A 24,777-nucleotide genomic window follows, 5' to 3' on the forward strand; every position below is an offset into this window, starting at 1 on the left:
TATTGCAGTGACCAAGATATATAAGAAAAAAAAGTTACACCGAATGAAGATCATATTTACAATATATGCATATATCTCTTTTTAATATGATCAGATTAACTCATTCCTTAAAATTATTAGTCTATAACTTTTGTAAGTAATGCCTCACAAGGGAAAACTAAAGAAAACAGAAAAAAACAACTATTAAAAGAACAGGAATTAGGTTGACCAAAAAAACAATTAACCCTCAACATAATGTTATTTATTTATTTATTTTTAATCAATATTATTAGAAAAGTAATTTCATCCAATTTGTATTTTGTGTATGTGCATTCATGTGTTACTGTTTTGTTGTACATATTCCTAAAATATGGAATACAATAGTGGAAAAAAGAAGTATAATTATACGAAGCTGCCCATAAGACACATTAATTCTCATGTTCCTTGATATTTAACATGTAGTATAAATGAGAAAAGGTAGAAGGCAAGGAGATATAAATTTTCTCCACTAGAGGGCAGCAAATCTGCATCCCACTTTACTATAGACTATAGCTGCGAGCAGTAAGACTAACGGAAAAAAATAAAAACGCAAACTAATGTATTAAATAAGTATACTCATTCAAGTGCTATATACAATAAATCTCAAGACCCACTCGATTTTCAAGATACATAGTCTGTGTGGCTTTTAGGCATATGCATATGTTAGACCACTCACGGAGAAATGTAGGGGAAGTAGCGCTTTTCAACTAATAGCATATAAAACGTAACAAGTGCTCTATCAGCGTAGATAGAAATCTGAAGTACAACCACCAAATCCTTTTATCTGGGCCACACAGACAGCAAGAAGCATATGAAATTACACATGAAACAACAATTCTATATGAATTGCGTATCACTTCTTGTATGACAGTACAGATAATATGCATACAGGGGCTGAACCCAATGAGCATGTAGGAAGCTTATGATAGGAGGTTACAAGTACAGTATGCGTAGAAACAATTCAGTTTCTATTGGAGAGCATCGCTACTTGTGAATATTTTACATGTTCAGTGACAATCAAACTAACAGTGAAATTGATAGACTGTGTTTATACTCAGAGGGACAACGGGCACTCATTTGCGAGATCAGCCGTGATTCGAATTTCTCGAGATTACTCATGTACAAAAAGTGACAGAAAACTGTCAAATAGAATGTTTAAACGCTAAGCAAACAAAAAAATCATTACTTAACTGAAAGAATTAAGCTTATAGTTTAAAGCAATTGTCAAGATAATACTTCATAATTGTGAGAGTAACTTATTAAATTCATAGTAAATAAACTTTAAAACTAGAGAAACCTTCATAAGTAAAGCAAAACCATAACATGTTAACCCAAATTAAAAGGAAATGAAGTGGACTGTCATACAATTAAAGAAGATGTTTAGAGTTTTCAGCTTATATGCCAGTTATAAAGAGATGATGTTAAGACCATATTATTGGATTCTCTTTAAGGAAAGAGAATAAACTATAACACATAAAAAAAATCATATAAACTAGCTAAAGTGTGTAGGAAAATTCACTTACATATGAATGGTCTGGAGATGCACACTTTATAGAAGATTTAGTATGCTTTTATACTGTAGTTGATGGTTTAAATTTTTGACTCCTGTATTTTTGAGATCAATTTTTAGTTTCTTTTTTTCTCACATCAGTCCAGTTATTTTTTTCCGAAGATCTTTTTAATGTAAAAGATAAAGACCAGTCCATGTATTCTGAGATTGAGATTATTTTTAACAGATGAAGTTGCTTCATCAATATTATTGAAAGTTCTTATGTCATTGGAGTGAAAAAATTCTGATTTTAGCAGGGTAAACAAGTTGTGCTTTAACTTTAACTTTATTTTAAGTAATCTCACAAGTGGCCAGGATTTCTTTCTAATTTCTAATACTCTTGTAGAATAATCATTGTCAAACCTTATTTGACATTTCTTGTAAGTCAAGGTACTTTTCCTCCATGCAGATTTGAGTATTAGTTCTTTATCCAGATAAGATAGAAATTTCACAACTATTGATCTTGGAGGTGCATTATGAGAGGAAGGAATAGGTTTCCCTATGGCTCTGTGTGCTCTCTCTATCCCATTTGATAATCCTTCTTTTAGATCTAAGAAGTCAGGTAACCATGAATTTAAAAACAAAATGATGTCCTCACCTTCAGTTTTTTCTGGTAGACCAAATATTCTTATGTTTGTTCTCCTCTCCCTGTTCTCTTGGTCGTCTATTTTATTTGTTAACCAGGTATTTTGTTGTAGAAGAAATTCACACTGAGACACATCTTCTTTAAGCCTTCCGTCTATGTCATTAAGTGATGTTTCCATGTCCAAGATTTTAACTTGATGTTGCTGCAGCATTTCTTTGAAGACATCAGTGTGTTTTTGGCAATTTTCCTTCAGGTTTTCTAGGTCATCTGTGAACCTGTCCATTTTAAGTGATAGTTCATGTAGAGTGGCAGACATCATTTGGATTTCCTTTTTAGTGTAGTTTCAGAATGAGAAGATTTTGAGTTGTTCATCTTTCCACTGGTATTAAAATCTCCAGCTTATTTGACAGGAAATTTTCAATGAAAACACTTCAAAGTTGATATTCTTGTAGATTAGAAGTTCCTTAATAGTAATATACTATTTTTTGTTTAAAAATTAAGGAAAATGTTCCTGTATTCTAGTAAGTATTGTGGAGCTCATAAAAGTTGCTGTTACCAGTTGGCCATCTAGGCTCCCTGTTCAGAACTTGTTGTTAGCACTAAATAAGCTACAAAGTACTACAGCACTCAACCTTCCTCTTTACCTAGAGGAAACCAGTTTTTGCACTTACATTCCTCACTTGCTTAGAGAAAAACAGCTCTTATACTCACTTTCCACACTTGTCTAGAGGAAAGTAGTTTTTAATTCAGGCATGTCCAAGGGTCAGCTCCCAGTGTTTTCTCCTGTCCATCTGATGAATCTGGGCAGTGTAGCAATTGCCTCATGTATACAGACAACCCTCTCCTCCTACCACCCAACACCACAACCTGTGAGAAATGCACTTATCTAGCCAAACTGGAGGTAAAGCTCTCTCCAACCAAAACTGAACTTGACAGTCAAGAGAAGAAGGTAAACACTTGCACCATACCACACTCATCACATAGTCCCACTAAACCTACACCAACAAATTCCACACATAAACACAAAAACATTCACAGAGGCTCTCTATATAAAATCAGCTCAAGCAACAGAGACCTCCTAAGCAGAAACACAAGCAACCTCCAGCACAACCCAAGTGACACATAGCCCACAGACTCAGTGTGCCACTCAACCACAGCCAATAAGGCAAAATAATGTACCCAGCACACAAGTCACAGGTGACTCTATAGTCCGGCACACTGATGTCCCACTCATCAGGCTAAACAAGGAGAAGGTTACTGTCAGCTGCCTGTCGGGTGTCAGGATCTGCCACATAACCCACGCACTCAGGTCACTCCACAAGTACAAATATGACTCTGTCATTGTCCATGTCGGTGTGAATGACCTGAGACGTACCTCCCTGGACTACATGAAAAGAGACATGGAAGAGCTCTCCGATCTTGTAGCCCAGGCAGGTATGACCTTAGCCCTGAGTAGCATCCTGCCATCACCCAGAATGATACCGCAGTACAAGGACAAAATGATTGACTTCAACAATTGGCTAAGCTTCTGGTGTCATTCTAAGGGGATCCAGTATTTGTCTGCCTGGGATGACATGGTCAACAGACCACGATGCTTTACCAGAGATGGCCTGCACCTGTCGCTCCTGGGATTCCGGTTACTGGCTAAGGCTCTTGCCGCCCCTATAGTGCCTTTTTTAGGCAAGGTTCAAATGACAAATTCACCACCATAACAGGAACAGGCAAGCAAAAACTGAGGGTAATGCTACTCAGTGCTAGAAGTCTAAATCTCAAAATGCACTCACTCGAGGCACTCCTTAAAATGGAGAACATCGATATCTGTGCAGTGACTGAGACTTGGTTCAAGGCTCTAGAGAGCACTCCTGCATTACCAGGCTATAACTCATACCACACTTTTCGACCATCTAAACTGGACCAGAACACCAAAGGTGGAGGTGTGTCTATATTAATTAATTATATCCACACCTCCAGGCTAGTTGCACAGCATAATGCACCCGAGGTTATCCAAGTGCACATAACTCTGGGCAAAACTGCAACCCAAATTGTAGCTTGCTACAGATCCCCCACCATGCCCCAGGATTCCCACTCCTCTCTTCTTGATATACTGGAAAATATTAGGGTTCAACCAAACACCCTAATAATGGGCGATTTCAACTACCCCACCATTAACTGAGAAAACTACTTGTGTACCAACTCCTTCGCTCAACGCTTTCTGGAATTCATAAATTTCAATACCCTGGATCAACTTATCCACACCCCAACCAGGGGGCAACAGTATCCTTGACCTAGTCATTACCAACATTAGTGACCGGTGTTCCACACCTGAAATCAACTCCTTGTTGGTCAGATCCGACTATAAGCTAATCACCCTAGATATCTGCATCCCACCCCCACCCACCATTAAGGAAACCACGGTAAAAAATGTCTCCAAAGCCAACTTCATGCTTCTTAAGACAGAAGTGGCGAACTTCATGACACCCATGTATATGGACAATACAGTTACGACTGCTGAATCCTACACAAATGCACTCTGTAAGCACTTTCACGAGTGCATGGATCGTGCTATCCCAAACAGAACCAAGACGCTATCCTCCAAAAAAAGGAAGCCAATCTGTTGGTCCTTTGCCATAAACAAACTCTACAACAGAAGGAAGAAACTGTTGCAAAAGAGAGTAAAATCCCATGAGTGGAGGAGCTGCCTGCTCAGCCTCAGTAAGAAGCTGAGATCCCTTATAAGATCCTCCAAAGCTAGCTACGAAAACAAAATCGCCACTGATTCTGAGGGCAACCACAAAGCATTCTATAGCTATGTAGAAAACAGACAGTCCTCAAGGAACAAAAGGTGCTGGTGGACACCAACACAATGTAGAAAAGAAAACAAAAGCACCCAAACACGGCTAAAACCAATGAAATTCGTAGCAGTTTTATTGAAGAGGTAAACGCTTTCACACATTCACTGTGCTTCATTAGACCAAATGTAACAAAACAACTCAACAGTTAAGTAAAGAGCATCATCAATTAACCATTCAAAACATCCAATAGAAAACAAGCACTGAGACATAAAACAACAGGATGTCATTTAAAGAGTCCCCTAGCTTTTAGGATAGGTTTAATGGAAGTTCTGCCATTGATGCTTGGAAACTTATCCGCCTGCATAGTAATGATCCAAGAAAGTTCACGGCTTTCAGTGTAGTTCCTAAAGTCACCCCCATGCTTGTCTTGAATCAAAGTTTCACCAACCCTAAAACCAAAAATATGGTCACTGCCATATTCCATATAATGTTTGGCCAAAGCATTACGCTCATCAAAATTATGTACACAATACAAGTGCTCCAAGTTGCAGCACAATGGCACAATGGTACAGAAATTACAGAACCAACTGATATTGCCAACATCCTGGCAGATAGATTCAGTGCTAACTTTACCCCCCCCCCACCCCCACCCCCTAAAGGCCCCATATCTATACATGTAGAATCGCAAATTCCCAGGATAATGTAGATTTCCCATAACCCATTTTGTCGAGTTTAATTTTTAATGAGTCCCAGAGGTTATGTGCAAATTTGCAGTACCAGAGGATATGTAATAAGTCTGCTATTTTTGATGGACAGAAGGGGCAGAAAGGCGAGTTATTCAGGAAAAACGTATTTAGTCGTTCTGGCGTGTAGTAGGCATTATTGTTGACCGTTAACTGGGTGTAAGTGAATTTCATGTAGAGAGAGTATCTGTATGTATTAAACCATGCTTGTGAGAGCTGAGCATTAGTTATTTCTGGATTCTTGTCTTTCCAGTATTGAGCAGATGTAAAGGTGGACTGGTATTTTATAGAGGTGCTTAACTTGTATGTAGCTGACAGCATTTTTTTTTGGAAGTTTTAAGAACTTGACTAAGGCCTGTGTGTTTGTTATTACATTTTCTATTTCTTGTGGGATGTCTCTGAAGATAGATATATTTTCCACCAATTGTCTCAATATTATTGTGTATTTGTTGTTAAGGTTGAGATGGTGTTTGATATCTTTTAATGACCTGTTTTTAAGTCTATATAGATCCCAGACTGAAAGATCTTTGATTTGTGGATATTGATCTAGGTTGATCATTTCATTTCCTATTTTTAAATTTGTGTTCAAGTGTTTTGGCTGTAATAGGATTAAAGCACTTTTTAGTTGTAGGTCTGACAGAAGTGATTGAAAGGTTTTGATTTTGTGTTTAATGGAGGCATGAAGTTTTATATCTTTTAGGTTAGATCCATCTATAAATGGTATGGATTTAGGATTTATATTAGTCTTTAAAACATGAGCGTACCATACATTAACCTATTTTGGAAAGGATTCTGCATATTTTGGGATGTGGTCGGCTATTAAAATAAGTCTATTTGCGCATATTAGATCATAGTAGAGTTTAAAGTCTGGTAACCCCAGACCTCCTTTGTCTTTAGGGAAAATAAGTTTTGTTATAGCTATCCTTGGGTTTTTTGGAAACCATATTTTATTGATTTTTTTAAAGAAGTTGGTAGGAATAATAGCATTGGTAGCATTAAATTGGTATAATATTTTTGGTAAAATATTCATTTTAATTACTACCCCTTTTGATACAACTGAAAGTTTCATTAGTTTCCATCTGTCCAAGTTATTTTCTATGTTAGTCCAGATTTTAAGAAGATTATTTTGGTAGGAATCTTTTGGCAATCATCATCATCTTCTTTCGGCTGTTCCCGTTAGGGGTTGCCACAGCAGATCATCTGTTTCCATTTCTTCCTATCCTCTGCATCATGCTCTTTCACACCAACTGCCTGCATGTCCTCTCTCACCACATCCATAAACCTCATCTTAGGCCTTCCTCTTTTCCTCTTACCTGGCAGCTCCATCCTTAGCATCCTTTTCCCAATATACCCAGCATCCCTCCTCAGCACATGTCCAAACCAAGGCAGTATCGCCTCTCTTGCTTTGTCTCCAAACTGTCCAACCTGAGCTGACCCTCTAATATACTGATTCCTAATCCTGTCCATCCTAGTCACACCCAGTGCAAATCTTAACATCTTTAACTCTGCCATATCCAGCTCTGACTCTTGCCTTTTCGACAATGCTACCATCTCCAACCCATATAACATAGCTGGTCTCACTACCCTCTTGTAGACCTTCCCTTTCACTCTTATTGGTACCTGTCTGTCACAAATCACTCCTGACACTCTTCTCCACCCATCCCACCCTGCCTGTACTCTCTTCTTCACCTCTCTTCCACACTCACCATTACTCTGAACTGTTGATCCCAAGTACTTAAACTCATCCACCTTTACCAACTCTACTCCCTGCATCCTCACTATTCCTCTACCCTCCCTCTCATTTACACACATATATTCTGTTTTAGCACTGCTGACCTTCATTCCTCTCCTCTCTAAAGCATATCTCCACCTCTCCAGGGTCTCCTCAACCTGGTCCCTACTCTCACTACATATCACAATGTCATCTGCAAACATCATAGTCCACGGGGCCTCCTGTCTAATCTCATCTGTCAACCTGTCCATCACCACTGCAAATAAGAAAGGGCTCAGAGCTGATCCTTGATGTAATCCCACCTTCACCTTAAATGTATCTGTCACTCTCACTGCAATCCTCACCAATGTCACACTACCCTTGTACATATCCTGTACCTCTCTTACATACTTCTTTGCCACTCCTGACTTCCTCATACAATACCACAACTCCTCTCTAGGCACCCTGTCATATGCTTTCTCTAAGTCCACAAAGACACAATGCAACTCCTCCTGACCTTCTCTGTATTTCTCCAACAACACTCTCAGAGCAAGTATTGCATCTGTAGTGTTCTTTCCTGGCATGAAACCATACTGCTGATCACTAATCATCGCCTCCCTTCTTAACCTAGCTTCCACTACTCTTTCCCATACTTCAAGCTGTGACTGATCAATTTTATCCCTCTGTAGTTACTGCAGCTCTGCACATCACCCTAATTCTTAAAGATAGGTACCAAAACACTTTTTCTCCACTCCTATGGCATCCTCTGACTTTCCAAAATTTCATTAAACAATCTGGTGAAAAATTCCATTGCCATTTCTCATAAGCACCTCCATGCTTCCACTGGTATGTCATCTGGGCCAACAGCCTTTCCATTCTTCATCCTCTTCATAGCTGTCCTTACTTCCTTCTTGCTAATCTGCTTCACTTCCTGATTCACTATCCCCACATCATCTAACCTTCTCTCTCTCTCTCATTCTCTTCATTCATCAGCTCTTCGAAGTACTCTTTCCATCTACTCATCACACTCTCCTCACTTGTGAGTACGTTTCCCTCACTGTCCTTTATCACCCTTACCTGCTGCACATCTTTCTCAGCTCTGTCCCTCTGTCTAGCCAATTGGTATAGGTCCTTTTCTCCCTCTTTAGTGTCCAATCTCTCATACAACTCTCTATATGCCTTATCCTTAGCCTTCGCCACCTCTCTCTTTGCCATGCGCCTCATCTCCTTATACTCATGTCTACTTTCTTCATCTCTTTGACAATCCCACTTCTTCTTCGCCAGCCTCTTCCTCTGTACACTCTCCTGTACTTCCTCATTCCACCACCATGTCTCCTTGTCCTCCTTCCTCTGTCCAGATGTCACACCAAGCACCTTCCTAGCAGTCTCCCTTACTAGCTCTGCTGTAGTTACCCAGCTATTCGGTAACTCTTCATTGCCTCCCAGTGCCTGTCTTAACTCTTCCCCGAACTCCACCTCACAATCACCCTTTTTTAACTTCGAAGTTGATTCCTAGGTAGTGGGATGCTTTTTTAACTTTACTTTCTGTGTCTGGGAGAGGGAGGAGATTTTGTCTTAATTGGTTGATTTGAAATATGAGGGATTTAGATGGATTTACTTCATAGTTGGAGGCTTTTGAGAAGATGCTGATTGTTTTTATAATCTTACCCAAGTCCATGTTAGATGTTTGAAAATAAATGATCAGGTCATCAGCAAATGCTGAGATTAAAAGTTTATTATTAAGTATTTTAGGTTTATGGTGAAATGTTTTTTGCACCAGGTAGATGAATAGGGGCTCTATATATAAATTAAAAAGATAGGTGGAAAGGGGGCATCCCTGTCTTGTACCATTTACTAGTTTTATTTTATTGGAGACAAGTTTATTTATGACCAATGTGGTGTAAAAAGACTTATGTAGTGCTCTGATTTTTTCTATAAATGTATTTGGGATATTAAATTGTTTTAGTCAAGAAAAGGAATTCAAGGTTGACCCTATCAAAAGCTTTAGTAGCGTCTAATGACAAAAGGTATCTAGGAGATTTGTCTTTCTCAAGAAGATGTATGGTTGCATCGAGGGTCAGGGTGTTGTACCATGTTTGTCTCCTTGACATAAAGCCAGACTGATCTGGGGATATAATTTTAGATAATAGTTTTTTAATTCTATTTGCTAGGACCAGGGAGTAGATTTTAATGTCAACATTTATGAGGGAGATAGGTCTATAATTAAATGGGTTGGTATTGTCCGTATTTTGTTTATGAATAAATATAGTTTTAGAATTGTTTAGGTACAAATCTTGGAAGCCATGCTTGCTTATATGGTTAAAGATTTTACATAGGATGGGGGTCAATTTAGGAGCAAATGACTTGGAAAAATTTGATGTGAATCCATCAGGGCCTGGTGCTTTATTACTTTTTAGGCCTTTTATTGCTTCTGCAATTTCCTCTGTATTAAAAGGAGCTTCTAAAAGCAGCAATTGTTGGTCTTCAATCTTAGGGAATTTAAGATCTTTCATGAAATTGTTAAAGTTCTCTAATGAAGGGGTATTATGAGGTCCATGCATTTCCTTATATATTTTTTTCAAATATCTGTATTATTTCTTGAGTATCTGTGTAAATTTCGTTATTATATAAGATTTGTGAAATTGTTGTGGGCGTATGATATATGTTAATTAATGTTGCCAGAAGCTTGGAGGGTTGTTGTGTCCAGTGTGAATAGTTAGTTAGAAGCTTAATTTCGTGGAATGATAAGTTCTGAGAATGGAGTGTGTATAGTTCTTTTTGTTGGCCAAGGAGTTTTTTTTCCAATTCTGGTGAAAATTTATGTTGGAGCGATACTTCAATTTTATGGATTTCATCTTTTATCGAGTTTTCTTTTTCTTTAGTAAGTTTTTTATGGTAGGAGGCTTTTTGGATCAGTAATCCTCTAATTTTGGCCTTATATGCCGCCCATATAATGTCAATTCTGATGTCAGAAAGGGACAGATTTGAATCTAATTCCTCTAATTCTTTGTTAATATCATTTATCACTTCTTCTTTGTTTAAGAGGTTAGGGTTTAATGTCCAAGTGAAGGATTTTTTATTCTTTAATGGGTTGTTTACTGGGGTTAAATTTATAGTTATCTTAGAGTGATCCGAGAGGAATCTTGGACAAGATGAGTATACAGCTTTATCATTGATTAAGGAGTTAGAAATTAAGAAAAAATCAATCCTATACCAGGTCTTATAACATGGAGAGTAGTATGTGCACATATTGGTGGAATGGGCTTTTGTATAGTAAGTATCACACAGGCAATAGTCTAGCCTCAAATCTTCTTTTGCTCTTACTGCTCTCTTGTTATAGAATTTGTTTTTGCTAGTTCTGTCTTTTGTAGGGTCATTGATCATATTCCAGTCACCTCCTATTACATATTAATGATTCGGAAATTTTGATAGCAGGTTGTATATTTGTTTAATAAATTTGTGTTGAGTGGCACAGGGCCCTTCTTTTTTTTTTTTTCTTTGGAAGTAAAATTAAGATAAAATGCAGGGTTGAAGTGGTACTATTATCAGGCAGAAAATGAGCTTTAAAGGCTGCAAGTAAGTAGTTTGTGACTGATTATAATGAAGATCCAGTGACTTCTCTGATCATACTGATGAACAATAAATCAATGAGCTATGTGCTTCTTTCGTTGTCAGACCTTATGCCTAGGTCTCCCTTTTGCTGTAACAGCCCTATAATTGGATGTTTCTTGTTTGCTGTCATGCACTGTTGCACAGATTGATTGATTACAGTTCCTTTATTTTTTTCAGTTGTATATGAGCACAGATCAAGACTAGAAAAATCCTTGCAGAGGGAAAGACTTGAACATAAAAAAGCTAAAGAAGGTAAGATACATTTAATATTCTTCATCAAAATGCAGATATTTGACTAATAATTCAAATGATTTATGTACTGTGGTTTAATATTGCTTGTAGAGCTTTTCTCCCAGTCCTCTGCTGGCTTTTGTCTGACCAGTCAAACTTTCCCCTGTAAACACATGGAAATAAATAAATAGAAATTGAATGGTTTGTAAAGTATGCCACAGAAATGTATTGTATGTTTTATTCTGACAACAGACAACATATGTTTTAGTGATTAGTCACCAGCTTTATTTATTTTTATTTGGTAGTTCGATAAGTGGGCTAGTCTACTTACCCTTGTCAGCCATGACCCTTTCTTAGAGTAGTTGTTTTAGAAGTGCTTTTTGTCAAAAGTCTCTGTCGTAACAGTTTAACATTTACTGCATCAAAACTGCAGCAAGGTTATGTGCGAGTAGGCATTTGAAGGCCAGTTTCACTAACAACAAACTTGCTTCATTGTATGATTTTTGGAACAAGTAATACTTAAAGAGCTAATGCTGTCATATGCCCTGGCTTACTCTGAGGACCTGTGCGCCATCCAGCGTAATCATGCACACGCCTGATTGCCTTCCTTTTCCATAATCCCTGTGAACACCCCCCCCCCCCCCCGACCACCACCACCTAGTATTGCATGGAGTTTGTCTGAATAAATACTACTTGGATGTTATTCCTCACTTTCTGCTATTCTTGTTTTCCATGTTTTGTAGTTTAGAAAATATCTCCTGTGTATTGGCCCTTCTTTGACATATGTGTCACTGTGCCAAGCCAATGCAGACAAACTCCCTATGGTACTTGTACATCTGTTCTGTGAGTCAGCGATAGTGCCCTTATTGTCTCAAGGTGCCTTCTAATGAAAGGAAACAAAATAATACCTGTCATAAAACTGGAATAGGCTTGGAACTAAATTTGCATCACAGTCTGGAATGGAACTAGATCAGCTGCTGTGAAGCGTCTACCTGTGGCTCCATAGGCTTTCTTAAAGGCCTACCTTTCCTCCTTGAGCATGGTGATTATTGAAAGTCAAAGGCCCACAGTAGCTTACACTCTTTTCTCTTCTTTAGTGGGTTGACCTTTCAACCTTTACAATATAGTTTCACAGCAGATTTATTTTGTGGCTTTGAATCTTTCTGTTGCTGTTTGATAGATTTGTGAACCTTCAGCCATCTGGGCCAGAATTCTGCCTTCCTTAATGCCCAGCTTCCTGTATGGTGCAACAGCTAATGGATTCCACTGTGCATTATCAGAACACGATTTTTCAAAGTGTACTTTAATGACCACAACTCATTAAAACTCATCCTTACCTCAATGCTGTGTGACCATGGAGTATATATAAACGTAGGGGTGGTGCGCCCTCTTGCATCTGCCACCTCTAAGCTTGTATGCACCACCTCCATGGTTGCACAACACTGAGTTAAGGAGAGAGTTCCCAAAACAGTTCACAGTTGTTTCAAGCAATTGTTGTTTTCTTTAACAAGAGCAAGTGATTTCCAAGGTGCTATGGACTGAAGAAGCAGATGATAGCCCAAGTAATGAGCTTGTCGTCAGGGTCTTGAAAACAAGCATAGCTGGTTTGATCTTCTCCAACTCACTGATTGCCACAGATCTACATGTAGATAGGATGCGTGTTAACTCATTGAAAGCAGTTTCAGCAAACCAATATTTGTGGAGAGCTGTTTGCTGACAATAATTCCGTTGAACCTCTGAGATGTACTTTTTTAGGAAGCAAGCCCTCCTGTACCCTCATGTGATGGAATTCCCCTCAAACCTATTTATGACAACTCCAAGGATGCACAGCAGCGGAGAAAGATGAAAACTCCACTCCCTGTGAAAGTAGTTTTGTTGAACGGCTCTCAGTGTACATATATGCTTACTGAAACTGCTGTGAGTGACTTTACAGGAACCCTGCAGATACACTCCACACTCACTAAGAACATCTTCCTTTGGTATGATAACCTCTAGATTATTTAGATACTTCACTAATCAGTGTGCTGATTATTTGGCAAGTGACATCCATAAATGTTACCTCACAGGCCCCTCAGCTTAACCGCCTTAGTCAGAAGTGTCACCTGTGACTGGGTGAGTGAGTCGAATTTGTCATTGTCAGAGTAATCTTTCTCCCAAAAAAGGATATCCTTATCTCTGTAGAGCCTGTTTCCATCACAGTTGGATAAAACGTGATCTTGCTTCCTTCAATTCTACATGATAACCCTTCAGGCTGAGAATTGTGTAACCAGGAATAAGTGTAATCCAGCTAGTTTTTATTTTATTTTAAAGTAATGTTTATTGAACAGTATATTTGTACATAACCTTCTAAATAATTTCACCTTCAATGTGAATTTAACAACATCATAACACTTTGTGCTTCTTTATCTTTACTAAAAACATCTCCTGTGAGGTTTTTGAACTGCATAGAGCTTTCTATTTTCTAACTCCCTTTAACTATTTGCACTTCTGCTGTCCTCTGTTACTTCCCTTCTGAGGCAGTACCCCTCCATATCTCCTTGCTCTCCTCTCGCTCATTTCCCAGACCATACTTGCAAACCAGGGGAATCCCCCCTTTCTTGCCTTTGCCCTTACCTTTCACCCTTAGCACTCTTCAGTCGGTCCATTCCATTTGTACCATCCCCATAGTTCAAAATCTTTTCCCCGCCTTTCTGAGTGGAATATTAGTTTTCTTACTTCTATTTTTCCACTTTTTCATAATTGCTGCTTTACTTCGCATCTTGCAGCTAATAACCCTTTATTCTTTTCTAGGATCTGCTCACTATATCCTCAGAGAAACATCTTTTTACTAATCGTAACTGTACAAGACATCATTCCGTCTGCCAGTTCTTGCAGTTATTCTTTAAAAATTATCAAGTGTGCTACACACCCAAAAGGTATATGTCCACATCCCACTTTCAGCTCTATCACATCTCCAGCAACTTCCAGTGACTCCAAAAGACATCTTCAGTAAACTAATAGGGGTGTAAAAATACTTGTGCAAACATTGCAAGGCAAAGATTCAAAATTTTCTGGACTTTGTTGCATATCTTTGCAGTTGTTTTATTTGTTCCCATTCCCTTTTAGTGAGTTACTCCTGAAACTCCTCCTCACCTATTTTTTTCTTTCATCTTACTTGTCCTGATGAGTTTATAGATTTTTGTTAATACACTTTTCCATTTACCTCTCTCAAATCTCCTTTGAATTATTTCCATTAATAATTCCGCCCAATTGGTACATCCATATCTCTCGTTGTATCATGTTCTGTTTTGACATTAATCTCTGATATTCCCATTCCAACCCTTTCTGTAAGTAGTATTCCTCTGGTAACTCTTCCTATGATTTTAACCTTTCTCCAGTGGATGCCTGTTGCATTTTGTTGGTGTATTTTATTATGGCTTGCCTCCCAGACCACCTTCAAAGTGTAGAATCTTGTTTTTTATCTCATTGTGTTCCTCCTATTGGAAGCATTTCTTCTTTCCCTCTCCTTAGGGATGGGATTTATAACTCTCCACAACACTTCTAACAGGCAAAACCAAATATCCTTTTGCTGGGTTCAGGAGAGCTTCCATTAGGTCCTTCCCCTTCCTTAACTTTTCACTACCCTTCTGTATCATACCTTTCTGGTCAGCCTGATACTCTGTATCTAATAACCACATTGTCAGTGCTAGTTGGTACTGGTTGATTAAGTACCATTCTAAATTCTGTACACCTTTCCCCTCCTTTGGATCCTTAATAAGATTTTCCTCACCCCCCCCCCCCCCCAGTGTAATTCCTCATCAGATGTTTCACTTTCTAAAAAAAACATTCTGCTAGGAAGCACCCAAGATGGATACTGGAGCTGGGCAGTGTCAGCAAGTATAGGGCTTTGTAACTTTTGATCTAAGTCTAGCTTGATGTTCTTCCTCTTCCTTGTCTGCTTCTTTATCTTCTCATGCACCTTGCCATATATTACCTCTAATGATCTCTCACTTGTATTTTCTAGACAGATTCCTAAATATTCTATTTGCTTTTTCCATGTTATCTCTGTCCCCTGTTCCTGAGTGCCAGCTATCCTTACATTTATGGCTGTGACGTATGTATTTTTCTGGTTTAGGCTATAACCTGGATTTTGCCCCCCAATTTTTTTACCACAGTCCTCACTTTCCCAAGGTCTTCCTTGTGATTTGTCAGTGTAAGTAAAATGTCACCTGCAAATAACACAATCTTTTTTGCTGTCCTTCCTGTTCGTAACATTTGCTTCTGGAATTTCTTATAGTAGCTTAGTGGCTCCATGTGCAAAGCAAAAAGTAGCAAGGAATGGGTGCACCACTGTTTTCTTCTTCTTTCTCTCCTAATTTCAGTTGACAACCTGGCCCTGATTTTTACCCTAGCTTTTAAGCCGTCGTATATTCCTCTAACCACATTTGTCCACCTACTTAGAAATCTCCACTTCTCTGGTAGTTCAAATAAATATCCCCATCTAACCCTATCAAATGCCTTTTCCAAGTCGAGTAATGTAATGGCTAACTCTTTTCCTTTCCTCTGGGAATTCTACATTATATTTAGTGTTCGTAACATATTATCTGCTGCTTGCCTTCCCCTACAAATCCCTACTGGTCCATATGCATTACCTTCAGTAAAATGCCTGCCAACCTTCCTGCCTTTGTTAAAGTGGTTCTAGACTTCCTGCCTTTGTTAAAGTGCATCCACAGAATCCTTTACAAATGCATTCTATGAGCACCTGCAGGAATGCATGGATCGTGCTATCCCATATAAAACCAAGACTCACTCCTCCAAAAACAGGAGACCAGTCTGGTGGACCCTGGCCATAAATAAGCTATACAACAGAAGGAGGAAGCTACTACATGACAGAACAAAATCCCAAAAAGGGAAGGCATCTCTGATCAGTATTAGCAAGAAACTTCGATCCCTCATAAAATCATCAAAGGCCAGTTTCAAAAGAAAAATTGCCCTAGACACTAAAGATAATCACAAGGCCTTCTTTAGTTATGTCAGGAACATGGGCGGAAACTCCCAGATATGCTCTGAATTGTTGCATAACAGTACAAAATATACCGAACCTACAGACATAGCCAACATCCTGGCAGACAGATTCAGCGCAAACTTTCCCTCCCCTTCCCCCCAAAGGAGCAAATGCCTATCCCAACTGAATGTAACCTCCCTGACATCACAGATGCACAGGTGAAAGCTGCCCTCTCCAAAGCAAAAAACACAGCATCTATGGGACCGGACGGTGTCCCAGGCTGTGTCTTACATGAGCTCCAAGAAGAACTGAACCCTCACATTAAGTCACTGTTCAAACTTAGCCTTACTACAGGATATGTACCCAAAGAATGGCGTACAGCTACAGTGGTCCCACTCCACAAAGGTGGTGCCACAACGGACCCCAGAAACTATCGCCCCATAAGCCTGACTAGTCTGGTCTGTAAAGCTATGGAGCGTATTATCATGGAACTCATAAACAAAGACATTGGGAGCCTCCAGACACTGGACCCTACCCAATTCGGCTTTGTTAAGGGCAGATCTTGCCTCTTAAACCTAGTTGATTTCTTTGAAACAGTTACCAAAGCCATAGATGAGGGCAAGGTGGTCCACACACCCTACCTGGACCTTGCAAAAGCCTTCGACACAATACCCCACTCGGGCATCATAAATAAGCTTACCAGCTTAAATATCAACCCCTATATCACAAGATGGGTTGCAAACTGGCTCAGAGGTAGAACCCACATGGTCAGAATCGCAGGTGCCATGTCCGAATCCAAACCAGTTACAAGTGGCATCACACAGGGCTCAGTTCTGGGACCTCTCTTGTTCAGTATATACTTCTCTGAGTTTCAGGCTAACACGGGGAGGTTATGGCTGACAAAGTTCGCAGATGACTGCAAACTGGGGGCCATAATTGAATCTCCAGCTGACACAAGCATCCTCCAAAAGGGTCTCACAGAGACAGATGCTGGGTGCCAGAGCCACGGCCTCAAGCTAAATGCTAAAAAGTGCATAGTCATCCCCTTTGGGAAAAACAAGGTGCCCACAAATTACCACATAGGTGGTAATCCATTAAGTACGGAAGAAGTAATTAGAGATTTGGGGACCAGTGTTGATAGTAATCTCTCCTTTGATAATTACGTTGGCAAAGTGGTTAGAAAGACCTTCTATATAGCCCACCTTATTATGAAAGGGTTCGCATCTAGATCAAAAGAGGTCATTGTGCCCCTCTACTCGTCACTCATCAGGCCCATAATTGATTACAATGCCCCTTTTGGGATGTACCTTACCCGACACCTGCAGCAACTGGAGAGACCCCAAAAGTACCTCACCAAGAAGATCATGGGCTACAAACAGATGTCCTATGCAGCTCGACTAAAGAAACTCCAGCTCTACTCAGTTGCTTACCGCCTACTCAGAGGCGATCTATGCCTGACGTACAAAACCATGTCAAACCCAGAATTAATGGACATGCTCCACCGCAAAAAATCCAAGTCCCTTAGAGCTACACGCTCCAGGGACTTAAACCTCAGCACAAAAATAAATAGGATATGCTGGAGGGACAGATTCATTTCCCAGAGGCTCCCCTCACTCTGGAATAGAATCCTAATTCATGTTAGACATAGCCCCTCGCTGATCCTCTTCAAGCGAAATTTGGACGCGTGGATGGGAAATTGCAAGTTCACCCCTGGGATCTCTCCTGTGTCCCTGCTAGACAGAGGCACAGTAAACTAATCTTAAAAGGGTACCTTCTGTGACCTACTTTACAGAGGCACAGTAGGCTAATCTAATAGGGAGGCGGAAGCTAAATATACTCTGGCTAGGCTTTTAAATGCCCTAGGGCAGATAGCCTAGTATCTACCTATGAACCTATGGTCTATTTGTAGGCGTGATTGAATATTGATACAGAATGATAACCTTTAAAGGGTCCTTCCCTTCTTTGTAGTTTACAGGCACTATTGCCTATTTCCAACCCTCTGACCTCAGTTCCCCATTCAGAATTCTGTTGAATGTCTCCCTCCAAATCTCCACCAATGTACCTTTGGCAAGTTTCCATAATTCTTTAGTCAACCCATCTTCTCCCTGAACTCTTCCCTTTTGCCGTTTTACCCCATGTTTCCTCAATCTCATGCATTATTGAGGCCAGTAAGGACGGCCTGTCCTCCTCCAATCTTGATAGTTCTGGTTCAAGCCAAGTCCCTTTCTCATCTCCTCCTTGATATCCTGATTCACCTCCTTCTGAATGCAATCCACCCATAATGCTTTGCAACGCTGTCTAGACTTCCTTTCAGAGTTTGCCACATTTCCTCACCCTCCTCAGTCCAAATGTTGCATATTCTCCTGTCCACCTCCTGCAGCCGGAGTCTTACTGCTAATGCCTTGGTTGCTTTTGGTGAGGGACTGAAATAAAATTTCTATTTTCTTGTTCTCTTTTCTAGTATGCCGTTATCTTCCCATTGTAGTTTACACTTTATCTCCTTGTCCTTCTCTCTATTCCTCAGTGTTTGTTTATATCCCTTTGTTTTTGGCTCTCTCCTAGTTCATTTAACAATGCTTTCCTTCTTGATTATTAAACTTTTCATTAATCCAGTCACTCCAACCAGTGCTCAGTGTTCCATTTTATGTCATCTGCCTCACACATGCAGTCCATGCAGCAAGACAGGTTTTCCTTTGTGTCCCCATTTCCGTGTGTGTCCAGGTAGAGGCAGTTACAGTGCTTGAGCAGAAACTTAAAATTAATTAAATTACTTTTTGGAGACAGAGATGTTAAATGCAAAGAGATATTGTTCAAAGTGAATATTGTGCGATTTGCCATTTTTCATTTCTAGCGATGGGTGCATAACTTTCAAATATAGCAGGAAATGTGCCTTTTGGCACATTGGATCTGGCAATTTAGGAACCCCCATTTCACAACTGCTGATGAGGAAAGACAAAGTGATGCAAATACCTCTCAGCTGTGATGAGTCTGTATGTCCTCCCTGTGTTCTTATGGGTTCCCTCACACATCCTATAGACAATGCAGTAAGTGGATTGGACACACTAAATTGACCATAGTTGTGAATGTGTGTTTATATGAGTGTGTGGGAACTACTGCAGCAGGGTTAGTCGCCCAGTGGTGTAAACCTTGCCGCTAGATGATTACTGCTGTTTAAGTGACACCCTCATCCCATGTGCAAAAATGGGAAAAAGGGGTTGTGGATGGGTGGATTTAGTCTTGTTTCTCCTAGAGTTACTGATTTTTTTCCTTAAAATTAGACATGTTTAAGGGTTTACACAGAATCGAGATTAATCGGCTAACGCTGTACAAATGTTCCTTAGTAGCTGGATAGGCATGGGCTGAGGAAACGCCTAGTGTTGGCTAAGCCTTCCTGTATCAGGTACCAGTGTCAAATTAAAGAGTCAACACTGTCCTTCTGTCTGTGTCCTTCGTGATTACATAGAGAAAATTAAATTTAGATGGAATGGAGGCTGTCAGACATATCGAATAATTCTGTGGAAGAGCTACATTGACAGATCCAAATATTCTTGAAATATGATATTACTGAGGCCTGAGAGGCTGGGTTTGCTTATGTGTCAGATGTAGGTGGCTAAGGAGATCCGGGTTTTAGAACTATGTTGACATTACAACAGTAGTTTAGTAGTTTCTCGTACGTAGTTAAATGTTCAGAGTTCTCATTGTAACCTTTAACTGTGTTTGCTGCAGTGAAGTGAAGTGTAGCACAAGAAGTGGTTGCTCCATTTTTTTCAGGTGGTACCATCATCTGAGTCTGCCAGGAATTCCCTCAGTGATTGGTGATTGTGACAAATGTAGCGGCAGCAACTGTGATGTAAAGTTGCTGATATGAGGACTCTCAGCAGTATTTACAGAGACAAAAGCAGACAAATCTGATAGGAAGTTGGGTGCACACCTACCGGACCGTCTTTCAATACATCCATTTATCCATCCATTCATTCATCCCTCTATCCATTCTATTTCCAATAACCATTTTATCCATTTACAGGTTTATGAGGATGCTGGGGCATATCATGGCAACCAGTGGGTCAAAGTATTGACTCCCCAGTCTGAACAAGGTGTCTGTACAGAATACACACACACACACACACACACACACACACACACACACGCACACACACAACTGCAGGCTGTTTGTAGAACTCAAGTTCACCTACCAGATCTGTTTTGGAAGTGGTAGGAAACTGGAAAATCCAGAGAAAGCCCATGTGGGTGCAACGAGGACATGCTGACGCACCATAGCTGAGAACCAAAGAGGAGAACCTTATGTTGTGAGGTGCAAATTTATTTATTGCATCACTGTACCCCCCACACACACACACACACACACACACATGTAACTGTTTCATACAGTCATTGATTTGTGTACTCTGAATACAGTCACATTTTGAGTCATCACTTCCTTGTGGTAATATAAAGCTTTAATTTTTGTGTGGCTCAAAGAAAGCTTTCCTCAAAGTATGGCTGTAGCATTCTTTGCATTGTATATGATGTGATCATTTTCCTGTAATGCTTTGACTGTGTGCCTGTCTAATGCAACATAGGAGTGAAGGAGGTGGAGATTTTGCATCCTTGACTTGGGTCACTGAGGTGTAAATGGTAGATCTTTACTGAGCTTAGTGCTACAACTTACTTGTGTAGCTTCTTTCAATGGTTGTAGAACAGAAGGCAAATGCTACAGTAGGTATTGCTTAGTGCCAGTCCCTTTTCCAGTTCCACGTTGCACTGGTTATGAGTAAAGTGTTTTTTATTCTGCATTGTTATCTTTTGCAGCATGTATAGTAAGCTGAATTCCACATTGTGGGAACCTCTTGGATAATGCACAGTAGATACTGTTTCTGGGTTTGAATCTGACCCTAGAAATTTGCTGAAGTCTTACTTGGAACTTCAGAGTGTGTCTAAAACAAAGTACATGGCTAATGTGTCTCAGCATCAGGCCTTTCAGATCTTAAGTACTACACCGTTTGTCATATACTGCAGAAGATATGGTAAATGTTATCAATCCCCATTTTCTTAACACGAAACCTCCAGTTTCAAAAAAAATAAAAATAAAATACACTAAAATAAAATAATAGCCAGTGTAGATGAAGTGGGGAGTCAACACATGCTAAATGTAATTACTTCTGAGTGTTGCACTGGCTTGGGGACCAAAGGGGCAGATTGAGTGTGCCTTCGGTAGACAGTGAATCTGTTCATTAAAAATATTTACTTTTAACCCTGATTGCAGTGACTGATGTTAACCATTCTACATTCTTTTCAAAAACCTATGGATAATTTATTTTTCAACCCCCCAACAGTGCTTTTTGCTCTTAAAGTCTGATGGACTCCTGCCTGGTGCATTTTCAGTTTTATATACACACACGCACACGCGCACACACACACACACACACACACACACACACACACACACACACACACACACACACACACACACGGGTTATTTTATTGGTTAGTTACTTGTTTCTGCCCGTTTTTGTTACTATCACAAGACATGGTGATTCTTTTGAAAGGCTTAGTACTTCAGTGCTGCTCATCGTTAAGTGTAGCCTATTCTTTGAAACAAGTTAGATAGATTTAGTAGCAGTTGTAAGACTTTGATGGGGAATGTGCTTGTGCGCATTATACAGACACAGCTCTGAAAGACTGGTTGCGAGAAACACTGCATTATTAATTTCATCTGTAAAGGAAGGAAGGAGTTTCTTCTGATAGTGACTAAGCAGAATTCTTTGAATTCTTTTTAGCTGTCAGCAGGTAGGTGAGAGTATTCCTTTTTCACACACTAGCACAGCTGCATATGTACTCCAAGTTCCTTCATTAAACATATTTCCAAATGTGCATCAGAAAATGTACCAACTTTAAATAGGCATCTTCCTCTCTGTGATAAAATTTCGGAATCACTTGTTCTAATTTACTTTCTGCACCATTTTGTTTTGTGCATTAATGTTCTGCATAGTGGCATACATTTTTTTTTTTTTTTTGCAGAATTACATTGTCAGATATTACCTCAAGTCTGCACTGTATTGTTTCCTAAAGAATTTGATTTGTCATTGCTCTACAGTGGGCATTGGGCAACATTTGTGTCACTGAGGGGGGCCTAATACTAAGTAGCTCTAGTGGGATGTGTAGGGCTAGTAAAGTAGTTTTTTTACATGGTTTTCCTGGTAAATTGATATGAATATACAGAGGAACTAAATTATGTGCAGTAAAGTCAAAACTATGTTTTCTCTTATCCAGTGTGAAAAAAACATGTTAAGTGGGGAATCACAGTTGTTGCAGTCTTTCGATTCCCCCTTCCCCAAATAAAATCATTGAAATGGGAGACTAGAACTTACTCCAGTCACCTTGCCATCTGAACTACACCAGTTGAAGAGAGTAGGATCCGCCTGTGACAGTCTTCTGCCAGAACTAAGCATGCTGCTTTTGACCTTTTTTGTACCTGCATAGCAAAGCATCAAAGTTCTTAGGCACGTTTCTTTAGTTGCCATATTTAGCACCTGGCTTTCTGCCTGATAGCGAAGCCAGATGTAGATGTTTCGAGATAGCTGTAAATAAAACTTAATATTCATGGAGTACAACTTCCACTTTTTGGCCAGTAACACTTGGTAGCAATTTCAATAACTATGAAAAATTACAGGGATGAGTCTTTCAGAAATTCCAAAATGTCTATTTTCTTGAACCCTCTAGCCAGTGTATGAACTGCTGTTGTTTTAATTTATTTTCGTTTGTTCCATGAACAGACATTCTGCACTTCAGTCACAATAGCGTAACTGGTGCAGAGTGTTAGGTGAAGCATTCGGCCAATCCTGATCGCTGTTCAGTGTCTGCTGGCATTAAAATGTTGGTATTGCATTTGTAGACAAAAGTGTGTGCTGTAGCACTTCGTGCGATGTGTTAACTGTAGCAACTGCTTGCTACATTACAGCAAGCAGTTTGGTACAGTTTCAAAGTAAAACATGTGCCTTTTCTTTTTTTAACAGAGCACTGTACTTCTCCATGTCCTTTGATTGAAAGTGCATGTCTGCCATGTCAGAGGTATCTGCCTTCCTTCATGGGACATGGCCTTCCAGGACCTTTCCACTTTGTTAGAGCACCGTCTGATAAGGGCTGTAATCAAATGTATTACACATAGTTATAACAGTACGAACTGTGTAGCACAGTTTCCAGGTCAGTTGCACTGTTTGCTTTACCTTTAACTAAACTTCTACAAGTGTTTGTTTGTCTTTCTAGGAGTTTATTAACTCATGGGCAGTAGGCATTATATTGCATTTGTTTCATTCATGAAATTCTTAAAAGTATGTGTCACATCTTCATAGCTGAATTCCTCTCTTTTGTTGCTGTGCAGATTTAGGAGCAGCCTGTGAATGCTTAATCTTTAAATAATGTTTTATACAGTTTCATATGGCTTTTTTGTGTTTTCAATGTTTCTTCAGTGAAATGGGTACTATGATCATTAATGTGAAAGTACTACATACTTGACTGTAAACTGTGCAAGTCCATGGTGAGTTTCATTGTATTTTGTAGCCAGTGGCATTTCCACATCCTGCCTATACTTATGCTCAGTTCACAACTGTTCATAAGGTTCTTTAAAATAGATGCACATTTGGGATTTGCATTACCTGAGCTAACTATTAAGCTCAGCAGTTTGTCAGCAGAGCTATGTCCATTTGCCTCATTTCAGTATATTTAGCTTTTTATAGATTTGTAGGTTTATAAGTAAATATTGGGCTGTCAGTCTGTTGTAGTCTATTACAAGCCTAGCCAAAAATCAGAGGTTTGACTCAAACTTATACTTTGTATCTCTGAGGTAAAGACCTTAAACATTATGCCAATCCCTTGCTCCCTTTACATGTTCATCGTGTTACACTGCTGCAGTCATCACTGTTGGGTTATCCTGCCGTCAGGCGGTCCCGCAGTCGGCCCGAGTTCCAAAGTCTTTGTCTGGCGTCGGTTGCTGTTGCTTCTTCCCTGACGTCAGTGCACCAGAGGTATATAAGATGCACCCGACGCCATTTTCTTTAGTCTTTCTTGCCGCACGGTGCCCGAAGCAGAAGCAGTTTGCAAGTGCCAGTCGGCCAACTTCTGAGATTTTCCAATCAAATTTCAGACCGAAGTCTTCATAAAGCTAAGTACCCCGTTGGGGAACCTTTTCTTGCCTCAGTCCGATGTCAGAAAAAGTTAACAATTGCATTTCTTGTGGGAAGCAAATACCTCATAAGGACTTTCATTCTTATTGTATTACTTGCCTAGGCCCAATCATTACTTATTTCTGTAATGTGCCTTTAAATGTCTCTCTATATAACACCAGGATGTTGGAAGCTGCTTAACTGTTGATTATCTGCTTTTCAGCACTGAAGAAGGCTTTTCATAGCCGAAACCGGTTTGCTTGTTAGCCATTTATATTTTTATAAATGGCGTTGACTTTTACAATAAATTAATTTTGCTGCTACCCCATTGTGCTGGTCTGTTTTTGGATTTACCTTTTTGCGTTGGTTTGGACCGTGCACTTAGTCCCTCG

General features: G+C 39.6%; 1 protein-coding gene across 3 annotated transcripts in view; it reads left to right on the forward strand.

The window, feature by feature from the left end:
- GOLIM4 (golgi integral membrane protein 4) overlaps window positions 1-24,777 on the forward strand; it is a 2,181,480-nt gene that overhangs the window by 572,160 nt on the left and 1,584,543 nt on the right. For all 3 annotated transcript variants that reach the window (XM_044070089.1, XM_044070090.1, XM_044070091.1), the window contains exon 2: window positions 11,189-11,263. In XM_044070089.1, coding sequence (XP_043926024.1) covers window positions 11,189-11,263 — 75 coding nt within the window. The remainder of the gene's footprint in view (window positions 1-11,188; window positions 11,264-24,777) is intronic.

This window comes from Protopterus annectens, chromosome 4.part1 (genome assembly GCF_019279795.1).
Source record: "Protopterus annectens isolate FY-2018-M chromosome 4.part1, PAN1.0, whole genome shotgun sequence".
Taxonomy (NCBI): Eukaryota; Metazoa; Chordata; order Ceratodontiformes; family Protopteridae; genus Protopterus; species Protopterus annectens.